This window comes from Ambystoma mexicanum, chromosome 1q (assembly GCF_040938575.1).
Source record: "Ambystoma mexicanum isolate Mex_15411 chromosome 1q, UKY_AmexF1_1, whole genome shotgun sequence".
Taxonomy (NCBI): Eukaryota; Metazoa; Chordata; class Amphibia; order Caudata; family Ambystomatidae; genus Ambystoma; species Ambystoma mexicanum.
Window position 1 is genome coordinate 552,345,185 of NC_090922.1, and position 25,930 is coordinate 552,371,114.

Consider the following 25,930-nt stretch of genomic DNA (forward strand, 5'->3'; position numbering starts at 1 on the left):
CGTTTCTCCAGAAGTGAGGTAGGCCAGGACGATCCCTAAGGGTCTGGGTGCTGTCCTGGCCCTGGAGTCGGATCGTGTCACAGTCCCAGCTGATGTACCTCGTTGAACTAACATGCACTTCTTCCTGGGAACCTGTCTCTAAGGCAAGTCACTGACTTTTTGCTGTCTGCCAGGTCGTCACCATAAGCATGTTACTCCACCCATTTCCTACCGTCAATGGGTTGACTGTCCTTGTCTTACTATCCATTAGTGGATGGCCCTATGCCACCATTGACCTCCGCACTTTCTAATCCCTCCCCCCTTCAAGTGGCTCCTCTTCTCCATCCGCTTCCTCTGTGTTAGTGCTTCTCACCCAGGGCCACTCTGGACTGGCTTCTCCTCCTGATTCTTCTCCTCTTCCAACGTCTGTTTCTCCCTTGATGTTCTTGAACTGCTGTCGTCCTCCCCCCATCCATCTCTCGTTACCACCTCAACGCACTTCTTCCGTTCTATTAATCTCTCAGGATTGTTTACTTTATCTACTCCTCCTCATGTGCACCATTAGCACGTCCTCCTCCTGCAATGCTGTTCTCTCTGCATCTCCATTTCACCATGCCTGCCAACAGACATTATGCTGCCTCTCAGCATCTGTAGGTCAGCAATCCAGGGGATGCAGGCTACGGTCTGCATATAGGGACAACAGTGACTGGGCTGGGTATTTGCCATGTGGTTATTATTCTGAAGGAGTTGCCCGCACACACTATTCTGCAGTCTTTATTAGGCTGGTCCACCATCTTCAAAATTCTACTCCTGCACATGCATGGCAGAATCCAGCCATGGAACACAAACCCGGCCAGGACTGGCAAGGACTCTGGTTCCCACTGCCTGGCTGCAGTGTCGGAAAGGAATGATCCGCTGCAGGTTGAGAGTTGTTAGGTAACCCTTATCAATATTCTTCCTTTTGCTGAGTCTGCATAATCATGAGTCACAGCGATGGCTAATCTCTCACAGGATTGATTTAAAAGGCCATTAGTTGCTATCTCATCACAAGGCCGATGCATGATTTACAAGCAAAGGTTTTCAGTGGTAGTAAACCACATGTGGCGGCCCCCTGCTCCAAGTCGACAGCATTTTGGGGGTAGGGCCGGTGAGACTCCCCTTACCTTCCCCAGTCCTACAACACATTGTTGTTGGTGTATCCCAGCTTGATTGGTCACCACACACACACACACACACACCACCATGGCCAAACAGAGGACATCACCAAACTCATAACTTTCTTTTTTTATTAGAATAACCCAATCATAAATAAATCTGTCCATACATTTGCACTACATACACCACTTACTCAAAACTCACAGGCACACACAAAGCACACCCACAGCCGCACATCAGTCCACGTTCTATCTGTAAAGCCATTTATACAGCATACAACACACACTCTTTACACTGATTGTCTTTGTAAATGTGTATCATGGATGCATACCACGATGACAGACTTGGTAACCTGGAGAGGTCTAGGGTGTTCAATCAGATAACTTCCAGAGAAGACTGGGACATACTCAAAGCACAGTGATGTACTTACTTTGAGCCTCTTATTCCAATGGTCAGAACAGCTGATGTTTTCCTGCAGAGTGACTCATCTTCATGTACTATTGGCAGCTGGTTATTAGTAGGGTGCCATGGCTTAATTTCTTAGGTTTCAAAGCTTCATTGGAGATTTTCCAGTGCGTAACGAAAAACAATCTGTTTTTCAGTGTTGTGCCACTTTTCCAGAAGCAAAAATACAGACAACACTTTTCACAGTTTTTAGAAAATAAATAATGCTTTTATTGAAGTATATTTAACAGGCAAACTATCGCAGGTTGTATACAGTTCTATGTGTAGCTGGAATATTACAGGAAGTACTCAAATAAAAAATGGATGAGGCTGAAAGTAGGAAGGTGTGAGAGAAGGGGAAAGGAAAGGCAGGTGGCAGAGATACAGAGGACATGAGGGGAAGAGAGAGTGAGAGAACGATGGATGATCAGAAAGGGAGGGGCAGCCACTGCAGGAGGTGGGTATCCAGAATGCTCACTGTCACAGAGGAACCACATTTCAAGTGTTGTGTTACTTTTAAAAATCACTGTCATTAGGTGTGCTAGACCCATTGGTTCAACTGAAGTGAAACACTAGAACCTCTAGAATGCAATTTTTCTAAAAAGGCAAAGCCATTTAAATTAAACCCCCAACCCACGTCTACCTTTCCATCCTCCTTCAACACCCATCTTCCCACCTAGTGTAATGTCTATTGTGAAGCCTGCCGGGACTGGGAAAAGATTCCTGGAGCAAGGAAAAGTGTAGCCACAAAAGTTACTAGACTGGGGGAAGTAATACAACAACCCCAGGAACCTTGGAATGTGCAGTGCTGCCAAAGATCAACACACCCATCAGACTGCAAGGACACACAAAACAATCACTGTAACTAGCAGCTGTGACCAACAACCAACACCCAACTTAATGGTACCCGTTTTATCAACCAAAGAGGATTACAAACAGAGTCGGTCCTCCAAAGTAAAACAGCATATGCACGTTGCACTTTGTATACCTCCTCAGTTTGCTGGTGATCTTTGTGCATCTCTTCTCAGGGGATGAAATCAATATGGATTACAAAAGATGGGTAGTCTGTCAAACAATAGTAATCAGGATTCGAAATTGCTGGGAGCTTTTTAGCTCCTGCTTCTAATCTAGGAGAGCCTGGTTAGCTTGGAACCAAAAGCTACCAGGAGCTACTTGTGACTCCTCATGCCAGCTGGTGCCTTACAAGCAATCATATGTGACATTAACTGTGGTATTTCAAAATGTTAATAAAGACTAATTATAACATATCTAGCACACATGTAAACACAATGGATCCTACATAATAGGCAAACAGTTAAAGCAGCATCTCTTTGTACCACTGCTGTAGCCCATAGCTACAGGGTGATGCCCGACACCCAGAAGCTAGTTTTAGTTCTCGTTTAACAAACCTGAATTTCGAACCCTGCTGTTGCCCTTACATCTAGTAATATTGAACAACTACTGTCCTCTTTTTTCATCTAGTGCACCTTCCGAATTCACCCTCGGGGCACAACACATGCAGAAATAGATTCCCTCGGAGGATGTTGGGTAATACTAGTCGTTTTATTCATGCCATTTTGTATTATTGTGTATGGTTCATTTCAGAATCATCCATCATCCTTTTAAATGGGTTTCCATCTCAATGCCACCTCTTCAGCAGTCTTTTCCCTTACAAAATAGTTGACCATTGTCTTTGCACTGCAAAGGCTTCACATGCCAAGCACTGCCAGACCGACACCAGGCAGGGGCCAATCAAATAAAGCGATAGCTCCTCGCCACAGTAGCAAAGCTAAGCATATCAATCCTGTTCAGTTATGATAATGATGATATGATATGATATGGTATTTGTAACGCGCCTATACACAGGTGTTTCAAGGCGCGACGAGGCAGGGAGGGGAGGGACAAGGGGAGACAGACAACGATCCTACTAGGCCAGGTGTCATTCAGATCGCGCAAGTGCAGGGGTGGGGGAGGGGGAAAAGTGCAAGGGGAAGGGGAGGGGGGGAAGTGCAGTACAAGGTAAGTGGCGTAAAGTAATAAATAAATAAATAAATAGGGCCAGCTGGTGGCAAGTGCGAGGTAAGTGCAGAGCAAGTGCTGGGGAAGGGGGGGGGGGCTGTAGGGATACAGAGACAGTCAGGCAGTGCAAAGGGGTTCCAGGGCATCAGTGCAAGAGGCGAGTGGCTGGGCCAAGGACCGAGGCCGTCTAGAGTGGTCCAGTTGCAGGATAAGTGCAGTTTCAGTGAATAATTAATTAGCTGTTCAGCAGGGGAGAGGGAGAGAGAAAGCAATGAAACAATGAAACAATGAAAAGAGAATGGTTGATCAATTAAACCCAACATCGAGAATGCAGAGTGTTCAAATGGATGGGTTCCTCACAGAAGACACTGGAGGCACAGGTGGGGTAGGTAATGTCTTTACATACATTCAAGCCCCAAGTTACAGGTAAGCACATTGGGTAAAAGGGAGTCCAGGGACTTCCACCGGCACCCTCTCACTCAGGTAGCTCCCTTCTCAACTGACACACACAGAACCCTCCCTGGGAATCACACATCAACATTCCACTACTCGACATTCCACAGGCAGTCCGGCAGCTCACATACTCACAGCATAGACATTTGGAAAGGAGCACATTGCAACACAGAGTTATGATGCAATGGAGTTCACAATAGGACACTTTTGAGCTGTGTGCACTGTCTCCTGTAGACAATGGCTCTGAATGACTGCTAAGACAGTTACAAATAAAGAGTGTTTCCACTTTGCTGTTTCCAACAAACATGCATTTCTTTTATGCATTGACATTAGGCCGCTCTTCCGTGTATTGGAACGGTTGGTTCACTATACTGCCCGAGGAATGTATGGCGCAAAATACCCCGTCGCCCTATCAACGTATTTCAGGTGGGACATTTCACCACATTTTGTCAATGTATTTAACGGTGGTGTGGGATCAGGGGGTAAAGACATAGTGAAAAAAGAGGTGAGGGAGCTGAAGGGGTGGGGCAAGAGAAGAAGGGCGAGCATGGGCAGCTAGATGGCCACACATGAAATACTGCAAAAAAGTGGTGCATTGTCCCGTGGCGGTGGGCTGTTGCTGATCCCCTAGAATGTATGTCCACGGTCTTGAATGCTGACAACAAGCATTTGCAATGGCAACCGTTTGGGCATTTGTGTAGGCCTAGAATAGGCATTTGCCAAAGACTGACCATTAAGGGTAATTGCTGCAAAATGGTGTGAGTCCCTGGGCATATAATAGCAGTGTTTTTTTAACAGGACTTTGGAGAAAGGCATTCACACTGCCTAAACATCAAGTGGCCGAATGCACACTTGTTTTATTACACCGGTACTGCATTTGCTGCACCAATTAAGCAATTAACTCATAGTAGACTGGTTTGAAATAAGACCACTAATCACTTTGGGGACAAGGTTTGATGATAGTGGTTGAAAAGGTTAGCCCAAAGAGATCCGGGATGCAGCTGGGGGTGGGTCGGGGGCGGGGGTAGAAGTGTGGTGTTGGGGGGGAGTGGCAGGTAATGGGTAGGAATGTCCATAGGGATTAGCTTGACCATGGGCAGTTGACGGGTGGGTAAACTACAATTTGTGTGTCTCATGTCATAGCCCATTTCCCGCCTAGCAGTACTCTAATGCAATAGTTTCTGCTAATAGGTATAGGTGGTGCTTTAGCACAACCTAATAGCCAAAACTAAAAAAAAGTATGCACTAACCCACTCAAGGTATCCTCTATAAAATATTCTTATTTTTAGGAGAAAAAAATACTTTGCAAGTATATTCATCACCTTGCAGATGCAAATATTAGTGAGAAATCATTATAATGCATCTAATAATTATTGGTCGAGCATTTATTAGTGAGATTACTCAATCATTTCACTATAACCTGCCAGGATTAGTTCATACTGTTCCAGGTGTACACACACCCACCCTGCCGAGTGAGCAAGACAAGGAATGGGGTCTTTAAAAAAAGAATACTGGAAGACAGACTCACTTCCAAGATCTGAAGCTAATTTAGATCAAGACATGTTAGTCCAGTAATTACCTATTGCCTAGATTTGACTCTGTGCACAGTGTTGAGTGATGTTGCATGGAGGGTCGTTTAGTGAGGTAAGCACCTTCGGCTGAGATCTGTATTGGATTTGCCGGTGGAAAAGACAGCAGTACTGCCAAATCCTTTCAATGTTGATAAACGGAGTACCATTAAACTGGGTAGTGGCATCTGTTAATTACACAATTATGAAAAGGGAAAATTGCACTGGCAAATACTAAAACAACAAAAAAACAAGTTGTAGCTACTCATGCTGTAAGGAATGGTGACACAACTCATTGCCAATATAAGTAATTAGTTAAATAAATACAATTTGCAAATGTTCATAATGAACATTTTTAATTACGACTGGAGACTCATCAGTGCACAGGAGATCAAAATAAAAAGGAGTATTTGGAGGATTAAAAGAAGCCTCCATTTAGTTTAAGCTCTGTATCAGGAGCCCACCTCGCCACCTGAACAGAGCTTGAGCTGTGTACATGAGGTATACGAGCAGTAGCTCCACACTGGACATATATAGGATGTTCCATGTGCACATCTCGTTCCACCGTAGCCCGCTTCTGGCTCCTCCCCACCTGTCAATCTTCATCTAAGACAGACAGCTGCAGAGCCCGAATATCAATGTCATCAATGGGAAGGGGCTGCTTGGCACAGCTCCATCTAGAAAGAAAAGAATGCTTGTTAAAAATTGGACCATAAATGAAAATATGTATTATCAAATAATTCTGCATAGTTTAACAAACACAATAGATACGAGCTCAGGCGTACAAGGTGTGCCAGGACGAAAGCGATGAACTAAAGGAAATAGATAATTTTCAATGTACATGCTGGAGAAAGAAGTCAGTTAAACCGAAGCAGACAATTTAGGGTTCCAACGTTAAGGTAAAAAATAAATCACGCTTATTCATCCAACATATGTAGGTAACTCTAAGCAAATACACTTAATGCGCTATATCACCTGCTGGAAGTTACCCATGTTCCTGTGGACTGAATTACACAGGCAAATAAATTGCAAGGTTTAAGACGGATGACCATAACACAAAAGTCATAACTAAAATATGAACTATCCAGTGACCTGACATTTTGGAAATTGCGCACATTTGTTCATAGAAGAAATGTGTGATACTTGAAAATGTAGTTTTCCCACTCGAAGAGGGGAACTGAGAACCCCAACTTCTACAACATAAAGCTCTTTAGACCGACTTTTACAGCAGTGGTCATTTTTTTTAAGTTTAATGATTTTTATTTATTAAGCATATAACAATTCAAGACAGCAACCATGAGTTACAATAACTGAATACAATTGATATAATACATATATTATATATTCAATGAAAAAACTTTGTTAAAAGGGACGTTATGTTTATGTTGCACTACTAAAAACCTTTCAAATTCAATAAAAAAGCTTTGTTAAAGCGACATTATGGTTCAAAGTAAAACCGAAAACCCCCTGAAATTTGTCAGTTATGGTAAGATAAGCAACCATAACTCGCGCCACCGTGCACTGCTAACACTAACACCCAGAACATCAAAGATGACATCACAAATGTCATTGATGACATCACTGATGACATCACATGTGCATTTACTTTTCATGAAAACTCTGTAGGAGGGATTCTTATAATGTTGACCAAAAAGTGTCAAGGATCATTTGAATAAATATCATTAGCTAATTAGTGCATTAAGCAATGCATTGATATAAATAGCATTCTATTATGAAGTTCTATCCAGTATACTAAGCAACTCATGCAGAAACTTAGGCAGTGTGTGCAGTATACATGATGAAGGTGCAATATTCATAATCTTGCCATGTAGAATAATGAAATGATAACTGCTTTCTTATTAGAGTTTTGCGTACTGTGAAACATGTAATAAGTAGCTAATAAAACCCACTTAATACATAATTAAATTATTACAGACAAAACACAAAGAGACAACAACACATACAAATATGAGTATATACAGGGACAGAGAAGTAAGCAGAAGTAGACACAGAAAGAGTTCATAACCTAACTGATTATCTCTATGCAGAGAAATGATTGCTCTGTTTCAAAGCTGCTACTTACTGTATGTATGTGTATCAAATGATGTCAGTGAACCCTAAGGAAAGGAGTGTGAGTACAATGTATACAAATATGAGCATATACAGGGAAGGTATAGTAATAAAAATAAAACTATGAGAAAGTGCTGATAAATCTAATGATTATCTTCATGCACAGAAAGGATGGCTCTCTTCCAAGCCTGTGTCTTCCGCTATATATATGTTTCATATGATATGACTTGACCCTAAGTCTACAAATATAGTACCTTTTCAATTTCTACTTCCTGACTGTTACTGAAGAAAACTATGTGGCTTAGACATGTCAGTAAAGGAAAAAAGGGGGAGCCAGCCATGTGATGTCGTCAGTGATGTCATCAATGACATTTGTGATGTCATCTTTGATGTCCTGGGTGTTAGTGTTAGCAGTGCACGGTGGCGCGAGTTATGGTTGCTTATCTTACCATAACTGCCGAATTTCAGGGGGTTTTCGGTTTTACTTTGAACCATAACGTCCCTTTAACAAAGTTTTTTTTACTGAATTTGATAGGTTTTTAGTAGCGCAACTTAACCATAACATCCCTTTTAACAAAGTTTTTTCATTGAATTTCATAGGTTTTTATTAGCGCAACTTAACCATAACGTCCCTTTAACAAAGTTTTTTTACTGAATTTCATATGTTTTTAGCAGCACAACTTAACCATAATATCCCTGACTTCATATACATGTAACATAGAACATACTGAACCCCTAGCTAGTGATTTCGATGTCCGCGGACTACCACCATGTCCGCGGACATATCGAAAATCTGAGCATGGTGAACGTAAATTTAAATAGTGTGCCCCATTTCCCCTTTGAGGTTGGCTCTGAAAAGAGCCATTTTTTTCTTTTCTTTTTGCAGATGCTTGACAGACACCTGTTATTTTGTATTTATTTTTTATTTTTCTTACTCCTAAAATCTTCACATAACCTTCTCCAAAGCAACCCGTACATTCCAAAACAGAATGGTATTTCCCATAAAAGATAAGGAAATGCCATCTTCTTTAAAATAAACAACATTACTGGAATCAATATTCTCATTATTACAGAAGAACATACCAGCTCTAAGCATGAAGGCACACATGCCTCGGTTGATTACACACCTAGCATTGTTTTGCTGAGGACAACAAACTGAACTATTGTCCCATATTGCCCTAGGTACTAATCCAGAAAAAATTACTTTGGCATTTGGAAGGATGTTCATTACTGCTTGAACCAAGTGTTCCAAATCTGCCAACAAAGTAGGGGCACTGACATAGCCCAAATGGAAAGCACCATAGTGCAAAACTACCACATGGGCACTGTTCATCCTGCCCATATCTTCACAAACTTGTACATTTCCCTGTACATTGCAATCAGGCACAGTGCTCCACACCACCTCCACTCCTTTAACATCAAAATTCTTTGCAATATGCCTGCATTGAGCATACTTTTGTAAACCATGCACAAACATATCTCCAAGCACCAACACCCTGACTTTCTCCACTTCTGCCATCTTCACTACACACAGTCTCTTTGAACACAAATCCACAACCTCAACATCTGATTGGCTGATCCCTACAGTCTTCTTTCAGTGCTGGATTTGCTGGAAAACCCCAGATGTAGAACGCCCTGTCCGCGGACCGCGTAACTCTTAGACAGCCCTTCTACCTTTTCCACTTCACTCTCTGTGCCATTCCCTCATTGGATACAGCTAAGCAGGCACACAATACAGAGAACGTCCTCAGAACACCCCCATTTTGATTATTTTCGAACATTTCAGGACACTGCAAGTGTTCTTAGAACACATTCAACTTGCCAGCGAACAATACGGACAACGTCCTCAGAACACCCCCATTTTCTTTATGTACGAACATTTCAGGACACCGCGAGTGCTCTTAGAACACTTTAAGCTTGACAACGAACAATACAGACAAAGTCTTCAGGACACCCCCTGCGAACATTCCAGGACCCCACGAGTCTTCTTAGAAAACTTTCAACTTGACACCGAATCCATTCTGTTTATTTACGAACATTTCAGAACAGCCGTGTTGTCGGCAGAAAAATCGAACACAACAAAAGCGTCTAGCACATAAAAAAAACAGAACATTGAACCTATCTCATACTCCCCCACCCTCCCCAAACACTCTTACACACCAACACACTCCACTAAATACAATTTTTAATCCAAGTTTCACCGCGCTGTCCGCGGTCGTCGTCGAATGCAAGATGGTGGGCGCCACAAAAAATCTGACGCGCTCCACACCCCACGGCGTCCAATCAGCGAACACGTCGCATGTTCACAGACATCACGCAAGCCGCCCGGCCAATCAGGGCACTGTCCGCGGAGCGAACTGGGAAGTCCGTCCGCAAAGCGAACGGAGATATCACTAATTTGTTTGTCTTACATTTTGGTCATTTTAAAAAAAAACTACTGGACGGATTTACAACAAATTTGCAAAAGCATGCTTTCGGGAGCAAGCCCCCGCTCCTGCTGCAAATTTGGTGTAAATCCGTGCAGCGGTTTGGGCTGTAGGCGTGCGCAAAGTTTTTTCCCATTTTGTCTATGGGAAAAAACAAAAGTTTTGGGACCCCCCCTATAACTTTGTCCCCCCTGGACCAAACCTCATCAAACTTTGAGAAAAAGTTCAGAGTGGGCCATATACTTTTTTTGCAAAGTTTGGTGAGAATTCGTCCAGAGGGAGCGAAGTTATAAGCCACCCAAGAAATGCTCTTCCTATGGAAACACCAACTTAACCATAACTACATGGACGCTACCGCGTCCATGTAATACTGTATCATTATATGAATAACATTAGAAATATTAGTGTAAATAGAATGAAGACAGTCTAAACAGCAACTGTGCGGTATATAATGGTTACTTAATAAAATATTGTTGTATAGTATATGAAGAAGAACTTGTACACAAACAAGAGACAATATGAAACAGGAAGGGAAGAAACGAGAGTGAGGGGATTGAAAGCTGCAAGGTTAATGGCCTGATAAGCAAAAAGGTGCATCATTTAACAAATGTGCAAATACAATATGACAATATATATAGGATCATAATATCAAAAGACATTACTTGTGAACCATGGGCTGACACATTATGATAATCTAAGTAGTTAATGAAAAGGGCCATTTCATATTGTACTCTGGTAATTTATCTAAATAGGAAGCCATACAATGTTCGATTCTGTGAGTATGGCAAACATTATTCCACCAGTTCAATTGGTGGTGACAAGTTTGATGGCAATAGCAATGAGGAGATCATATAAAGTGGAGGACGGGAAGGATATTTTCCCTTTGAGTGCAATACTCCTAAGAAACACATTAAGCGGTATCTGAACATCAAAGATGATCATCATGTATTTCCAAACATCTTTGCCATAATCGAAAAACATGAGGGCAGTCAAAGAACATATGTTTATATGAACCAGGGGTATCTGCACAAGACCAACAATTCCCATATGTGTGGGCTTGAGCTTTTGTACGTTTAACAGGGGTAATAAAGGCTCTGTGCATAAAAAAATAGAAGTTTTTGGGTAATGTTGGCCGAGGTTGAGACCCCCCCTAATACTAGACCATAACTGAGACCATGTGAAATAATCAAATGTAGTACAACAATCAATTTCCCATTGAGTTTGAACAGTCCATTTCGGTGTTTATGGCTCTGCAGCTTCGAATAATTTATATAATCTGGCACCCATAATGTCAGAATTAGTGGAGAGTAACTGTAATTTCATCGTGTCAGGAGATAAGACTTTGTTGTCATGTGCATGTACTCCATCTATGCATGCATTCACCAATTTATTGTAGAAAGTCAAATCTGATAATGGTAGGGAGAAAGATGTTCTAAGATCCTGAAATGATGTGACGGTGTGGTCGTGAAAAAATGGGTCTATATATCTAATACCCTTGGAGAGCCAGATTTTCCTGGAGAAGGTTCTACTGTTGATAATGATTGATTTATTATACCATACATATGGTGAGAGCTCTCGGGAAGGGGATTTGGTTGATGGAAAAAGGAAAATCCTGAGGGCAGATCTAGATATTTCAATGGGTTCAGAAAGGATGGAGGTAGTATGGTGAAAATGAAAAATGGTGCCTGTGATGTCATGATGAAGGGCTATTTGTTTTTCAAGCTTACACCAGGATGGGAGGTGTTCTGAATGTGACAGGGCATACCAACAGCTGCTCTGCTTGAGTAGGAAAGCATGATGATATTTCTTGAAATCAGGAAAGCAGACTCCTCCTTGTCAAAGGGGGTTTTGAGTTTATTGAGTGCATCTCTTTTAGATTTGCCTTTGCCCCAGAGAAAGTTGAGAAGGATGGTATTGATGGATTTGAACAATGTGGTGGGAAGGGAAACAGTAAACATTTGTAGAATATTGTAACACTTACCTCTGGGCCTTGCAGAAGTGCCTGGTCCAGTTCGATGGCGAGTGCAGGTCCGGTCTGTGTACGCCTCCCGAAGTTGCCCAAAACACTCCCTCCCCTCTGCTCACTGCAGGCTTAATAACCCAGTGGTCAGAGAAGCATGAGTGGTCTGGAAGGCTTGGAGTCCTTCTGAGTTGTGCCCCCTGGCGTCTTGCACTAATGTCTTCCCAGTTGCAGTGTCTCTGGTTTGTTGATGCTACCCAGTTCCCTCACTGGACTTGTATCAGTATGGTTCAGTTTAATTGGGTGCCTCCCAGTCTTTGACTTTGTCCTTGTTCGCTCCCCAGCTCCTTCACTGAGATAAGGTGGATAGCCAGTTACTTCATTGGAATTATTGGAATGCCCAGTCCTGCTGCGACACCCCTTAGTCGCCTTGCTTTTCCCTTATGCAATAATAGTTCTATGTTCAAGTTCGTAATGCTCTTTTTGCTTTCTTCCCCAGATGCGGTATGCCAAGAAGATCGGTATGGATACTCACAGCGATGTCTGCAGACCCAGCTACCCAAGTAAGTACTGCGCAGGTGGTGGGCGGGTGGAGAATGCTGACAAGACTCCGCTTACCCTTGTATCTTGTGTCTTTTCAGGTACGCGATGCGTGGTAAGCGGAGGCGCTGCAGAGTCCAACGGATAACGAAGATTCAGTACCGGGAGGGGTCCGCGATCAGCACGCGTTCAGGTACGTAGTGAAAAGGATCATGTCTCACGTCGTGTAGTTTCCCCAGGTTATTTGCGTTGTGTTAGCTGGTCTTGTGGATGTGTTGAGCTGATCTTGACCCGTTTTGCAGAGCAGGATTTTCCAATACCTTGACGCGTAGTGCAGAATGAAGGAACTCGAAGCAGGTAAGCGTCACGCTGGCAGCCAGAGAAAATGCTAAGCACTGGGTGTGGCCCAGGATGGGGTTTATAAAGCCCTGTGCAAACCCAGCACACTAGACCACCATGGAAACGTATACAATGGCCCTCTAGAGGCCATGTTGGATACTGTTGACTAGTCCATCCCCGGGGCCATCTGCGATGGGGCTACAGAGGTAAACCGCCTCTGTCTGCGCCAGGCAGCCAGTTTATCGGTCCAGGTCCTTCCTTGAGCTTTGGGTTTGGCCTGGATCGTGACACATATATAATATGATAGGGGAGAGCATCATCTTGATGGTGTCAAGATGACCCCACCAAGAAAGAAATAGTGAGGACCAAGTGGAGGTAAGATCGGAAAGACTATTGAGTAAGATGTGTGTATTGATTTTAATGGTATTGTTGACAGTGGAAGCAAACCGTATGCCTAAATATTTAACAGAGTTAGCACACCACTTGAAACCAAAAATGTCAAGTTCATGTTTAAGACAGTAAGGGTTTAGGGGTAGCAACTCTGATTTGTCTCTGTTGAGTTTATAGCCTGATATGGCCGAACATTTCTGTAGTGCATCCAGTATGTCTGGAAGGTGTTGTTTAGGGTGTTTTGACAGTAGCAGAATATTATCTGCATATGCCTCTACTTAAGTTTCATAGTTACCAACCGGAATATCTGGGATATTCTGGTCCTGTCAAATGAGTTTCAAAAGAGGGTGAAGAGACAGTACATAAAGAATAGGGGAGAAAGGGCAACCCTGTCTAGTACCTCTTTGCAGTGGAAAGGATGATGAGGTTTGGCCATTAATGGATATGGAGGACTTTGGATTTGAATAGAGGAGTTTATCTAGGGAAATGAAGCCATCACCGCACCAATGCCACTTTAGTGCATGAAACATAAAATCCGAATAAACACGGTAAAAGGCCTTTTTGGCGTCTAATGCTATGGCAGCGTACCCCTGTTTATCATTTTTATCTTTTGCATTAATATGTAAGTTATTAAGTAAAAGTCTGGCATTGGCTGAGATGTTTTTGCCTTTGACTTATCTAACTTGATCAGATTTAATCAATTTGGAAAGGTGAGATTCTATTCTATTTGCTAATATCTTGGTAAAGAATTTAATTTCTACATTAATAAGGGAAAAAGGTCTATAGTTTTTAGGGTAATGGGAATCCTTCTCTGGTTTGGGAAATAGGACATTGGACAGGAAAGATGAGAATAGAGTTTTAAGTCTGGGGGCAATCTGACATGAGAAATTAAAAAAAATTCTGAAGAAAGACCATCAGGTCCTGGGGCTTTGCTTCTGCTTAACCCTTTAATAGTTTGATTTATTTCACTAGTTGTAAGTTCACCTTCAAGGTTCATAAGATCTGTTGTAGAATAGGAACTCCTGTCAATATTATCAAGAACATTTGAAATATTGGCTTCTGGTATGGTTGAGTCCGGGGAATATAGATCAGAGTAGAATTCCTTGAACATTTCCATAATGTTCAAAGGATCATTAATTGCTGTTCCTGATGTGTTTTTGATACTAGCAATTCATGTTTTTTTTGCCTTGAGGTAGGATGTAAGGGCCTGACCAGCTTTATTCGAAATTTGATATATTTTAGTCTTATACTTTAATATTGCACCTGATGCTTATTCAGTAAGTTTTTTTATTGATTTGGAAGCATATGGATATAACGGTACGTAGGTCAACATTGGACAAGGAAACATAACTTTATTTTTCTGTCTTAGTAAGAAGCAAATAAAGATTGTCAAGGTCTTTTTTGTATTGTTTCTTTTTTATGCTGGAGTAGGCAATAATGTGTCCTCTTAGGATGGCTTTGAAGGAATCCCAATTATTACTTATAGAGGTGTCGTTATCAGAATTGTTTTCAAAATATTGATTTTGAAATGTTAGAAAGGATTGAATACATTACTTATCTTGAAGGAGACAGTTATTAAATCTCCATCTAGAGGATGATATTTTAATATCTGAGAGGTCTAAAGTAGTGATAACGGGAGCATGATCCAAGATGATAATATTTGAGATTTGGGAGTCTGTGACAGAGTTTGTGAGGGTTTTGGTAATGAAGATGTAGTCAAGACATGAAAGTGTATCATGTGAATGTGAATGGAAGGTATAATCTAGATCCACTGGATGTGCCAGTCTCCATGAATCAATAAGACCGGTCACCGCTAGACACTGCTTGAAGGCTTTATATGACTTTGAATTTTTAAATGAACATTTAGATTTTCTATCCAGGAAGGGATCCAAAACATGGTTCATGTCTCCACATAGTATGAGGTTGGGGAAGTTTGATGTGAGGATGATCTGTTTGATAGAGGGCAACAAGTCTGTATCAGGGAGAGTAGGACCATATATGTTCATGATTGTGATGATGTCAGGTCCAATTTGTAATTAACCTATGCTCGTCTTCCGTTGGTATCTACATCTTGATCCACAATTTTATATGACAGTTTTTTACACCATTTCTCTTACCCTCTGCCGCACTTGATATTACTTCTTTAACCCAAAAAGGATTTGAGCTTCATGGCTTCAGGGATGGAGAGGTGGGTTTCTTGCAAACATGCAATAGAGAGTTTACACTTTTTCAAATGGGATATGATCTTATGTCTTTTGATCGGGTGTTAACCTAATATTACATGTTACACATCTAAGTACCATTGTGACTCACTGAAAATGATACTATAAATCCATTAAGAGACCAAAGAATAAAGGAATCAATAAATTTTGCAAGTAAGCTAATACATTCTACAATCTGTGCCCTTGCCTAGATATGTAACAGATGAATAATAAGTAGTACGGGTGGCCACATAAGGAAAACACCAAAGGGACATGGGATGGGAGGGGTAAACTTGACCAAAAGCAAAGAAATAAATGTTATAAACCAAGTACTGCAGAACATATTGGTAATATTATGTAAAGGAGAAGAGGCGTCAAAGGGGGTCAAGTACCCTAAGGCAGAAAAAGGGACAAAAAATAGTTGGAGCAGATGACACCAGTAGGGCCAAAAGAAAACCAGCCCTGAGAGATGGAGGTTGTCAGGCGGTGCCAGTCCCACCACTCGAGTGGGTAAATTATAAGAATTGCCACATACCGTGATGTAACAGAAAAATAATCCGGTTGCGGATGTTGATGGGGTGATGGGCAGCAAAGTGTCCATGTTTTCCATTTTAAGGTTGCAATTGTAAGCCTTGAGAACCTGACATTTAGCTGTTTTAGCGCAGGGCGATAAGAGAGAAATTGAGCAGTTTTCTTGGCAAAATCTAGTGAAATGTAAATCCTATTGCCATGCCAAATTAGAGCATTTTTCTCTTTGGCTTTCAATATGATGAGCTGAAGTTGGGTGTATTCCAGTAAGCAAAAGATCATAGTTCTCGAGGAGCGTTGCAATGTTGAGGAGGTTTTGGCAGGACCGATGCGATGTGCCCTTTGGATATTGAGTGGTATCTCTTTAGGTATTTGTAAGAAACCTGATGGCATCATTCTCCTCACAGCCCTCTGGAAGCCCTGTGATACGTAGATTATTACATCTGCTTCTATTGTCTAAATCTTTGTTGTGCTTTGAACGGTCTTTTACAGATTTTTTAACAGTAACACTCGTGGGGAAATATACTCTGTAAAACCGATTCCATTCTCCAATTCTGTCATCCTTTTTCTGAAGATATTCCACCTATCGGCCAACTGTTGCAGCTTTTGGTTGGTGGTTTCTATAAACGGTCTAAAAGACCTTATTTCTTGCAGTATAGTATCAATTGCAGGTTCCATGAGGGGTTGTGGTGGGGGCGATTCACCTTTTAGCCTTTTATTGGTAGCTATAAAAAAGAAAAATGTGTTTCTTTTGAGGCTATGGTAGATTTTTGGTTATTTTTCCCAGAAGCCATGCCAAAGAAATGTGTACCAATAATATGTAGAAAATATCAAAAAAATAAATATTAGCTGGCCAAATAGAGTCAAATTATAGTGCCAGTAAGTAGACCTTCCAAGAATTACAAAATGTATTCACACCGTGATAATATGAGAACACAACATTTCAAATAGTCTTACTATTCTGAAGAAGGAGTTGGTTTTTCATAAAATCAATAATTTGTATTTAAAACATGCTTGTTAAATAAGAATGTCTCGTCACAATACCTTTAAAACAGTGCATTTTCCTTTATGAATACAAACGTCCACTAGATGGCAATGTCACAGCTGTTATATGCCGGCTAGGCCCAAGCCAGCAAATTGCGTAATGTTTTCTTCCGGGGACTTCCTCACACATGACAGGGACATGACTTGAGGAGCTGCTGTGAGCCGCAAGAGACGTTGCAGCAGTTCTATATAACGTTGAAGCTCTGTTCAAAAAAGGACATAAGTCTTCTTTTATGCCTTACGAGGCAGTTGCAGGATACGAGGACCCGAAATGTATGCTGGGGTGTTGCGATAAGGTAGGATAATGGAGTGGTGGGTCGGAGCAAACGCCCTAAGCCGCCATTCTCTTTGGCATCAAGCCACGCTCCCCAGCAGTGGCCTTTTATAGATTTTGCCTATTCATGATTTCAATCTCCCCATAGACTTTCAATACAGGCGTATGCTTTCTGCCACTCTTTGCGATACTTGATGCAATGATTCACACTGAGTCTTTTACCAGACTGTCGACCAATATTATAATTCATATTTTAGATATTATATCGACTTTGAACAAATTGTTGCATTGGTTGTCACTCTTTCAAATACAATAAATAATTTAAGCTTTGGCTTTTATGGGTCTTTGCACAATATTTGTTTGATTTGGTGGGGTACTTTGGACTTTGTTCCCGGAATGCAACACATTTGCTTGCACAATGTTTGACTTAGCTTGGTATTGTTGACCTTGTTCTAGCATGTAACCATGCTATCTCGCTTTTCTTATTATCTTGCATGTTTGGTTGGTCTAGGAACTGCTCTTCCTTCCACAGCATGCACCCACCGAGAGTACCTCTTCTCATCCTGCCTTCCACACTTTTCTCCATGTAAGTTCTTGTTCTCATCACCTCGGCCACTTGTTCTCCATTTGTATCTGAGACGTTCTTCATGTCAGAGGCTCCAGTGAAGGCAATATCCTTCTCCTCTTCCCCCATGCCTTCTCCAGCCCCGTCTAATTCACTGGCTCTGTATACAATCCATGACCAGTCTCTGCTGCTCTCCTGTTTAGTGGCTTACCATCCATCTGTTCTTCTCCACGTTAGAATGTCCTGCATGGTTACACTGCTGGATTCTGTCAGCCTCTCCTCTAGATTCTGCATTTGCAGTGCTGACAGCTCTTATGTTAGCAGCTCTTCTCCTCCTGGGGGCCAGAACCCATCCACAGATACTGCTACACCTAATCCCCATCTCTCTTTCTGAGTTTAATTTTAAAAGCGCAGCAAATTTGTTCACATGACCCTAAAACAGGTTTCCTATTTAGGCCCGGTTGGTGATACACTGAGTGCCCATAGATCCGCAACCTTGTGTGCAGACCTTATACCATAACTTTGGTGCATCCGGCAGTCATAAGCATCAGGGGAAAGATGTTGGCATTGTGAAGGGTAAACCTATGCTTCGCAGGCCCACTCCCACAGGTAGCCACAACCCCCATATTAGTATAAAAAAAATAATAAATATATATATATATATATATATATATATATATATATATATATATATATATATATATATATATATATATATATATATATATAACCATGTAGTTATGGTTAAGTTGGTGTTTCCATGGGAAGAGCATTTTTTGGGTGGCTTATAACTTCGCTCCCTCTGGACGAATCCTCACCAAACTTTGCAAAAAAAGTATATGGCCCACTCTGAATTTTTTTTTGCAATGTTTGGAGAGGTTTGGTCCAGGGGGCGCAGAGTTATAGGGGGGGTCCCAAAACTTTTGTTTTTTCCCATAGACATAATGGGAAAAAACTTTGCGCACGCCTACAGCCCAAACCGCTGGACGGATTTACACCAAATTTACGGCAGGAGCGGGGACCTGGTCCCGAAAGCGTGCTTTTGCAAATTTGGTGTAAATCCGTCCAGTAGTTTTGTTTAAAATGACCAAAATGTAAGGCAAAAAAATTAGTGATATCTCTGTTCGCTCCGCGGACGGACTTCCCTGTTCGCTCCGTGGACAGCGCCCCGATTGGCCAAGCGGCTTGCGTGATGTCTGCGGACATGCGACGTGTTCGCTGATTGGACGGCGTGGTGCGTGAAGCGCATCAGATTTTTTGTGGCGCCCGCCATCTTGCATTCGCCGACGACCGCGGACAGCGTGGTGAAACTTGGATTAAGAATTGTATTTAGTGGAGTGTGTTGGTGTGTAAGAGTGTTTGGGGAGGGTGGGGAAGTATGTGACCGTTTTGTTCGCAAGCAAGCTAAAATTGAGCTAAGAACACTCGCGGTGTCCTTAAATGTTCGTACATAAACAAAATGGGGGTGTCCTGAGGACGCTGTCCGTATTGTACTCTGGCAAATTGAATGTGTTCTAAGAACACTCACGGTGTCCTGAAATGTTTGCAATTAAACAAAATGGGGGTGTTCCGAGAACGCTGTTCGTATTGTTCGTTGTCAGATTGAAAGTGTTCTAAGAACCCTCTTTATGTCCGCTGACATTACAATTTCCTATGGGCCTTACCCGACTTTTTGTCCACTAAACAAACGATAAATCAGGCTGCTGCGTGCCGACATTATGTGATAATCCTATCACCTGCCCCATTGACCTGGCTGACCTGTTTTTGCGACACTAAATCATATCTCCCGCCCCTAAGCCTGACATTATCAAAGCATTCGTATTCCCCGTCTCTCTCTGTGACGTTACAGGGTGCGTAGCCAAACGCGCCCAGTCGTCTCCAGTCCTACGCAACTTTACACAGAACCCGGAAAACTACACACATCATCTCACAACACAGCGCGCCACAATTTGAAATATGAAACTGTGATTTAAAAGCAAACAGCAACATTGTACATTGAGTAAAGTACATTTATTTGACATCAAATGTTTAGAGAATATTCAGCGATTTGCCTTTGTCTTTGCTGTCGATCTGCAAAAGTTCATCTTGAGTAACAAGCTGTTCCTTTGGGCTACACAGGGTGTTGGTTTATGATAAAAGAAGCACTATGGTCGCACTGATAATCGGAAGGCTGTTCCAACAACGAGGCATTATGGATTATAAAATACTAGTATATTAAAAATGGCAGTACACGTTTAAGAAGCGACAACAGAACAACCTAATCATTGTGGGGTTTATTTAAATACTACTGCATTTGCATGTGAATGTATGCATATGGATGTAATGAGTTTGCATCTGTGCATTCGCGACTTTCATTACAAAAATGGGGTGAGCTCAATGAGAGGCTATAACAACCATGCCCTCGGCAATCACCCATCGTGCACCTGGTGAATTATGCAAATTAGGTTATGACGTCATTTAGCTACTTCTAGCTACTTTTATGACGGCCAATAGCTACTTTTCTTACTAAGGAGTTGCCAACACTGCTCCTATGCGACTTCATACAGAATCCGGACAACAACACAGATCATCGCACAACAGAGCGCGCCACAATTCGGAATATGAAACTGTGATTTAAAAGCAAACAGCAAGATTGTACATTTCGTAAAGTACATTTATTTGACATCAAAGGTTTAGAGAATATTCAGCGATTTGCATTTGTCTTTGCTGTCGATCCGCAAAAGTTCATCTTGAGTCACGCGCTGTTCCTTTGCGCTAAACAGGGTGTTGGTTTATGATAAAAGAAGGATTGTGGTCACACTGATAATCAGAAGGCTGTTCCAACAACGAGGCATTAGACCACCATAACGGTTGGTATGTTGCTTCTAGCCGCTAGTACCGCGTAAGGGTCCTTGGCGATTGTCCCTAAAATGGTGAGGGTCATGAAGTTGTTTACTAGGAGCTGCACCTGGCAGTTAAAAAATCTGTCGGCCGGGGTCTGAAAATCGTGGCATTGACAGTAGGGAAGGATGTACCTGTTTTAAAAACATAAATTAGTCTCACGAGCCGATCTTCATTAAAAATATAAATTTTATTTATTAGGGCGTGAAACTATTTGCTAGCGAGGATAGTGCAACAGAGTATGTTAACTTATTCCCACTAACCCACCCTCTCTCCTCTGCCTTTTTCAGAGACGTCTGAGCGCCAGAGGACCACTTTGGCGGTGATAGTGTGCGGTACAAAACAATATGCCACATTGAACAGACAAGTACAACTTAACCGGGCTTTAACGCCACGCTATTGTTATTATATTCCGGTATAAAATAATCTAAAGGGTTACTTACATTATATTGCCATTTTCCATTGTCTACGCGTAATGCAGTCCCTAAATACGACTCCGTCTGTGCCAACGATCTTTCTCATAGTGATATAATATATAAAAGTGGTTTCGTTTCAGAAATTTCATCCTTATCGTCTCTTACGTTGTTGCACCCCTCCTTCAAAAGAAGTCTTTTGGCACGATCCCTGTCTGTCAAGGTCAAAAAACAATAGAACCTTATAGTGCGAGTCGTGGGTCACTCCGGCCCGCGAGCAAAAAATGGAAGCAGCTGACCTTCACTGTGAACGAGCATAAATTCTTACTTTGCAACATTCTGTGTAAAGCCATCCCTGAGAAATTGCTTTTTACACTCCATCTTTGTATATTGTCTGCGTGCTAATGAAAAAAGTTTGTTACAGGGAACCTATGAAATTCAGTAAAAAAACTTTGTTAACAGAACGTTATGGTTAAGTTGCGCTACTAAAAACCTATTAAATTCAGTAAAAAAACGTTGTTTACAGGACGTTATGGTTAAGTTGCGCAACTAAAAACCTATGAAATTCAGTGAAAAAACTTTGTTAAAGGGATGTTATGGTTCCAAGTAAAACCGAAAAACCCCTGAAATTCGCCAGTTGTGGTAAGCTAAGCAACCATAACTCGCGCCACCACCGTGCACTGCTAAGACTAACACCCACGACATCAAAGATGACATCACAAATGTCATTGATGACATCAATGATGACATCACTTGTGTATGTACTTTTCATGAAATATGTGTACAATGGATTCTTATTATAATGTTGCAAAAAAAGTGTTGAGGATCATTGCAATAAATATCATACCCTAATTAGTGCTTTGAACGCTGCATTGATACAAATAGCATTCGAAAATGGGGTTCTATCTAGTATACTAAGCTACTAATGCAGAAACATAGCATTGTGTGCAGCGCACAAGATGAAGGTATAATATTCGTAATGTTAATATGTTGAATAATTAAATGATAATTGTTTTCTTAATAGATTTTTGTGTACTGTGAAATATGTAATAAGTAGCTAATAAAACCCATGTATTACATAATTGCATTACTATAGACAAAACACAAAGAGACAAGAACACATACCAACATACATATACATAGGGTAAATAGCAGCTTTGAAACAGAGCAATCATTTATTTGCATGAAAATAATGTTGTCTTTAAAGCTTGTTTCTTCCCGTATGTACATGTTTCATATGATGTGACTGGACTCTAAGGGAATTACTATAAGAACCTACTTGTAGGATACGTCTACAAATAAAATACAATTTTTAGTTTCTGACTGTTACTGAAGAAAACCATGTGGCCTAGATATGTCAGCAAAAGAAAAAAGAGTGAGCCAGACATGTGATGTCATCAGTGATGTCGTGGGTGTTAGTCTTAGCAGTGCACGGTAGTGGCGCGAGTTATGGTTGCTTAGCTTACCATAACTGGCGAATTGCAGGGGTTTTTCGGTTTTACTTGGAACCATAACGTCCCTTTAACAAAGTTTTTTCACTGAATAGCATAGTACCTTACAGCAACAGCACAGGAAAGACAAAGGCAGCTCAGCTGAGCGAGTTGTAATTCACAGAGCACTGACCTATTCATTCTTGGGCGGTGCACATATGGAACAAGTTACTTACCTGTAACTGTTGTTCTCCAGCATGGGTCTGGCATGGATTCACATGCTCATGAATATTCCCCGTCGTCAGGCTGGGAATCCTCGGTAAAGAAAAAACCAGTATCAGTTTCGTTTCTGATCTGTCTTTCGTAGTAATAACCAATCACTGGTCTCTGCGTCATACTGACCACAGCCAATGACTGCCCTCTACCTAAGCACCGCCTCTGGCAGCCATCTTCAGATTTGGAAGCACGTGAAGTGGCAGTATGACCAAGTGAAGAGCCGCAGAGGGGTAGGCGGGAGGGTTCGCATGTGAATCCATGCCAGACCCATGCTGGAGAACAACAGTTACAGGTAAGTAACTTGTTCCTTCTCCAGCATGGGGTCTGGCATGGATTCACATGCTCATGAATAAAGAATACATAGCAGTACACACATGCACAACCACGGGAGGTGGCAAAGGCTCAACATTAAGCATCACATCAACTCAACATTAAGCATCTTACCTCCTCACCAGGCTCACCTCAGGCGAACAGGTTGCGCAGCACTGCTTGGCCGACCCTGGACTCCTCCCTGGAATCCCGGTCGACGCAGTAGAATTTCGTGAAGGTGTGCGTCGACCTCCACGTAGCAGCCCTGCATATGTCCAGCAGGGGCACACCAGATAGGAACGCCGTGGTAGCTGCGATCGCTCTGGTGGAATGGGCTCTCGGACGGCCAGGCAGCGGTCGGTTTGCCAACCGGTGACAGTACATGATACAGCCGGAGAGCCATCTGGAGATGGAAGCCTTCGAGAGAGCCTTCCCCTGATTGACAGGTCCAAAGTTCACAAAGAGTTGTGACGTCTTCCGAAAACCTTTCGTGCGGTCCACGTAGAACTTCAGCGCTCTAGCTACATCCAGCGAGTGCAAAGTCCTCTCAGCCGGCGACGAAGGCGACGGGAAGAACACAGGTAACACCAAGGGTTCGTTGAGATGAAAGTCCGACGGTACCTTGGGCATGAAGGAGGGGTGCGTCCTGAGCACTACCCTCGTGTCGTGGAAAGTCAAGTACGGTGCCTTGCAGGAAAGGGCCTGGATCTCTCCCACTCGTCGTGCGGAGGTGATGGCCACGAGAAAAGCTGTTTTCCACGATAGAAACTTCAACGGGGCCGAGTGCAGGGGCTCGAACGGAGGTCCCATGAGTTTGGTCAGTACCACGTTGAGCTCCCACGCCGGGGCCGGAGCCTTCACCGGCGGGAACGATCTGAACAGTCCCTTCATGAACTCTTTCACCAGACGATGAGACCACAAGGACGTCCGGCCCGTGGTTCTGGTGTATCGGGAGATCGCAGCAAGATGAATCTTGATGGACGCGTGTGCCAGACCAGCTTTGGCCAGCGTCAGCAGGTACGGCAGCACTTGGGGAGCCGTAATCCGTAGAGGGTTAATCTTCTGTGCGTGGCACCAGACAGAGAACCTCTTCCATTTGTGTCCGTAGCATTTAAGAGTCGAGGACGCCCTGGCCTTTGCAAGAACCTCTCTGCAGTCGGCCGGTATGTCGTATCCTCCAAACTCTAGCGCTGCAGGAGCCAGGCCTGCAAGTTCAGCGACTTCGGGTCGTGGTGGAGGATGGCGCCTCCTTCCCTGGAGAGTAGATCCGCGTCCGCCGGCAGCTTGATTGGCGGGGACGCCGACAAGTCCAGAAGGTCCGGGAACCATATCTGCCTCGGCCACGCAGGTGCGACGAGGATCATCCTGCACCGTGACCTCTTGAGCTGGTTGACGAGCCGGATTAGCAGAGGCAAGGGAGGGAACGCGTAGAGGAACAGGCCCTCCCAGGGGAACGAGAAAGCATCGCCCATGCTCCTCGTCTGGGGAAACCTGCTGGCGAACCTCCGGCACTTGGTGTTCGTCGCCGTCGCGAACAGGTCGATCTGGGGTGTGCCCCACCGTCGGAAGAGGCGATCCACCAGATCCTGCCGTAGTTCCCACTCGTGGCACGAGCGCAGCTCCCTGCTGAGTGAGTCGGCGATGGTGTTTTTTATCCCTGCCAGATGAAACGGCACCAGAAGAATCCCTTGGGCGACGGCCCAATGCCACAGGTCCTGCGCCTCCTTGGACAGCGCTGGGGACCTGGTTCCGCCCTGTTTCCTGATGTAAAACATGGTGGTGGTGTTGTCGGTGAAGATCCTCACCACCTTGCCCTTGAGGGACGGAAGGAAGGACCTGAGGGCCCAAAACACTGCACGGAGCTCCAGGACGTTGATATGCAGGGACTTCTCCGTCGGGAGCCAGAGTCCTCTTGCGTGCAGATTTTCGGTGTGCGCTCCCCACCCTTCTAGGGAGGCATCCGTGGTCACAGTCACCTGGTGGGCTGGGGTCTGGAAGTCCATGCCCGCCGTCAGATGCGCGCGGGTGCCCCACCACCGTATCGCTCGTCGGAAACTCTCGTCGAGCTTGATCCTTTCCTCGAAGCTGCCCGTCGTCTGGATCCAGCGCGCATCCAGGAACTCTTGCAACGGGCGCATCCGGAGCCTGCACATGGGAATGAGGTAGATGCAGGAAGACATCATCCCGAGGAGGGACTTGATGGACCTCACCTTGGCCGCGTCGGCCACCAACATCCGTTGCACCTTGCCCAAGATGGTCCTGGTCCTCTCCTCCGACGGGGAGGCCAGAAGGGACACTGTGTCGAGCCTCGCTCCCAGAAACAGTGCGACCTGCGCGGGCACCAGGTGGGATTTGGCGTAGTTCACGGAGAATCCCAGGTCCGTGAGGAGTTGGACGGTCCTTGCCGTGTGGACCACGGCGAGCTCCCTCGTCTTGGCGCGGATGAGCCAGTCGTCCAGGTAGGGGTAGACGTGAATCCCCTCGCGGCGCAGCTGCGCCGCCACCGGTGCGAGGCACTTGGTGAAAACCCTGGGTGCCGACCGCAGTCCGAAGGGAAGGGCTTTGAACTGGTAATGACGCCCTTGGACCACGAATCTGAGGAATTTTCGGTGCCCCTTTAGGATGGGAATGTGGAAGTAGGCATCCTCCAAATCCAACGACGATAGG

At 43.5% G+C, this 25,930-nt stretch overlaps 1 protein-coding gene across 1 annotated transcript in view; it reads right to left on the reverse strand.

Moving 5' to 3' along the window:
- Positions 1 to 5,957: 5,957 nt before the first annotated feature.
- Positions 5,958 to 25,930, reverse strand: part of LOC138531437 (carcinoembryonic antigen-related cell adhesion molecule 6-like) — a 112,174-nt gene continuing 92,201 nt past the window's right edge. The window contains exon 3 of the mRNA XM_069640991.1: positions 5,958 to 6,295. Coding sequence (XP_069497092.1) covers positions 6,225 to 6,295 — 71 coding nt within the window. The 3' untranslated portion in view covers positions 5,958 to 6,224. The remainder of the gene's footprint in view (positions 6,296 to 25,930) is intronic.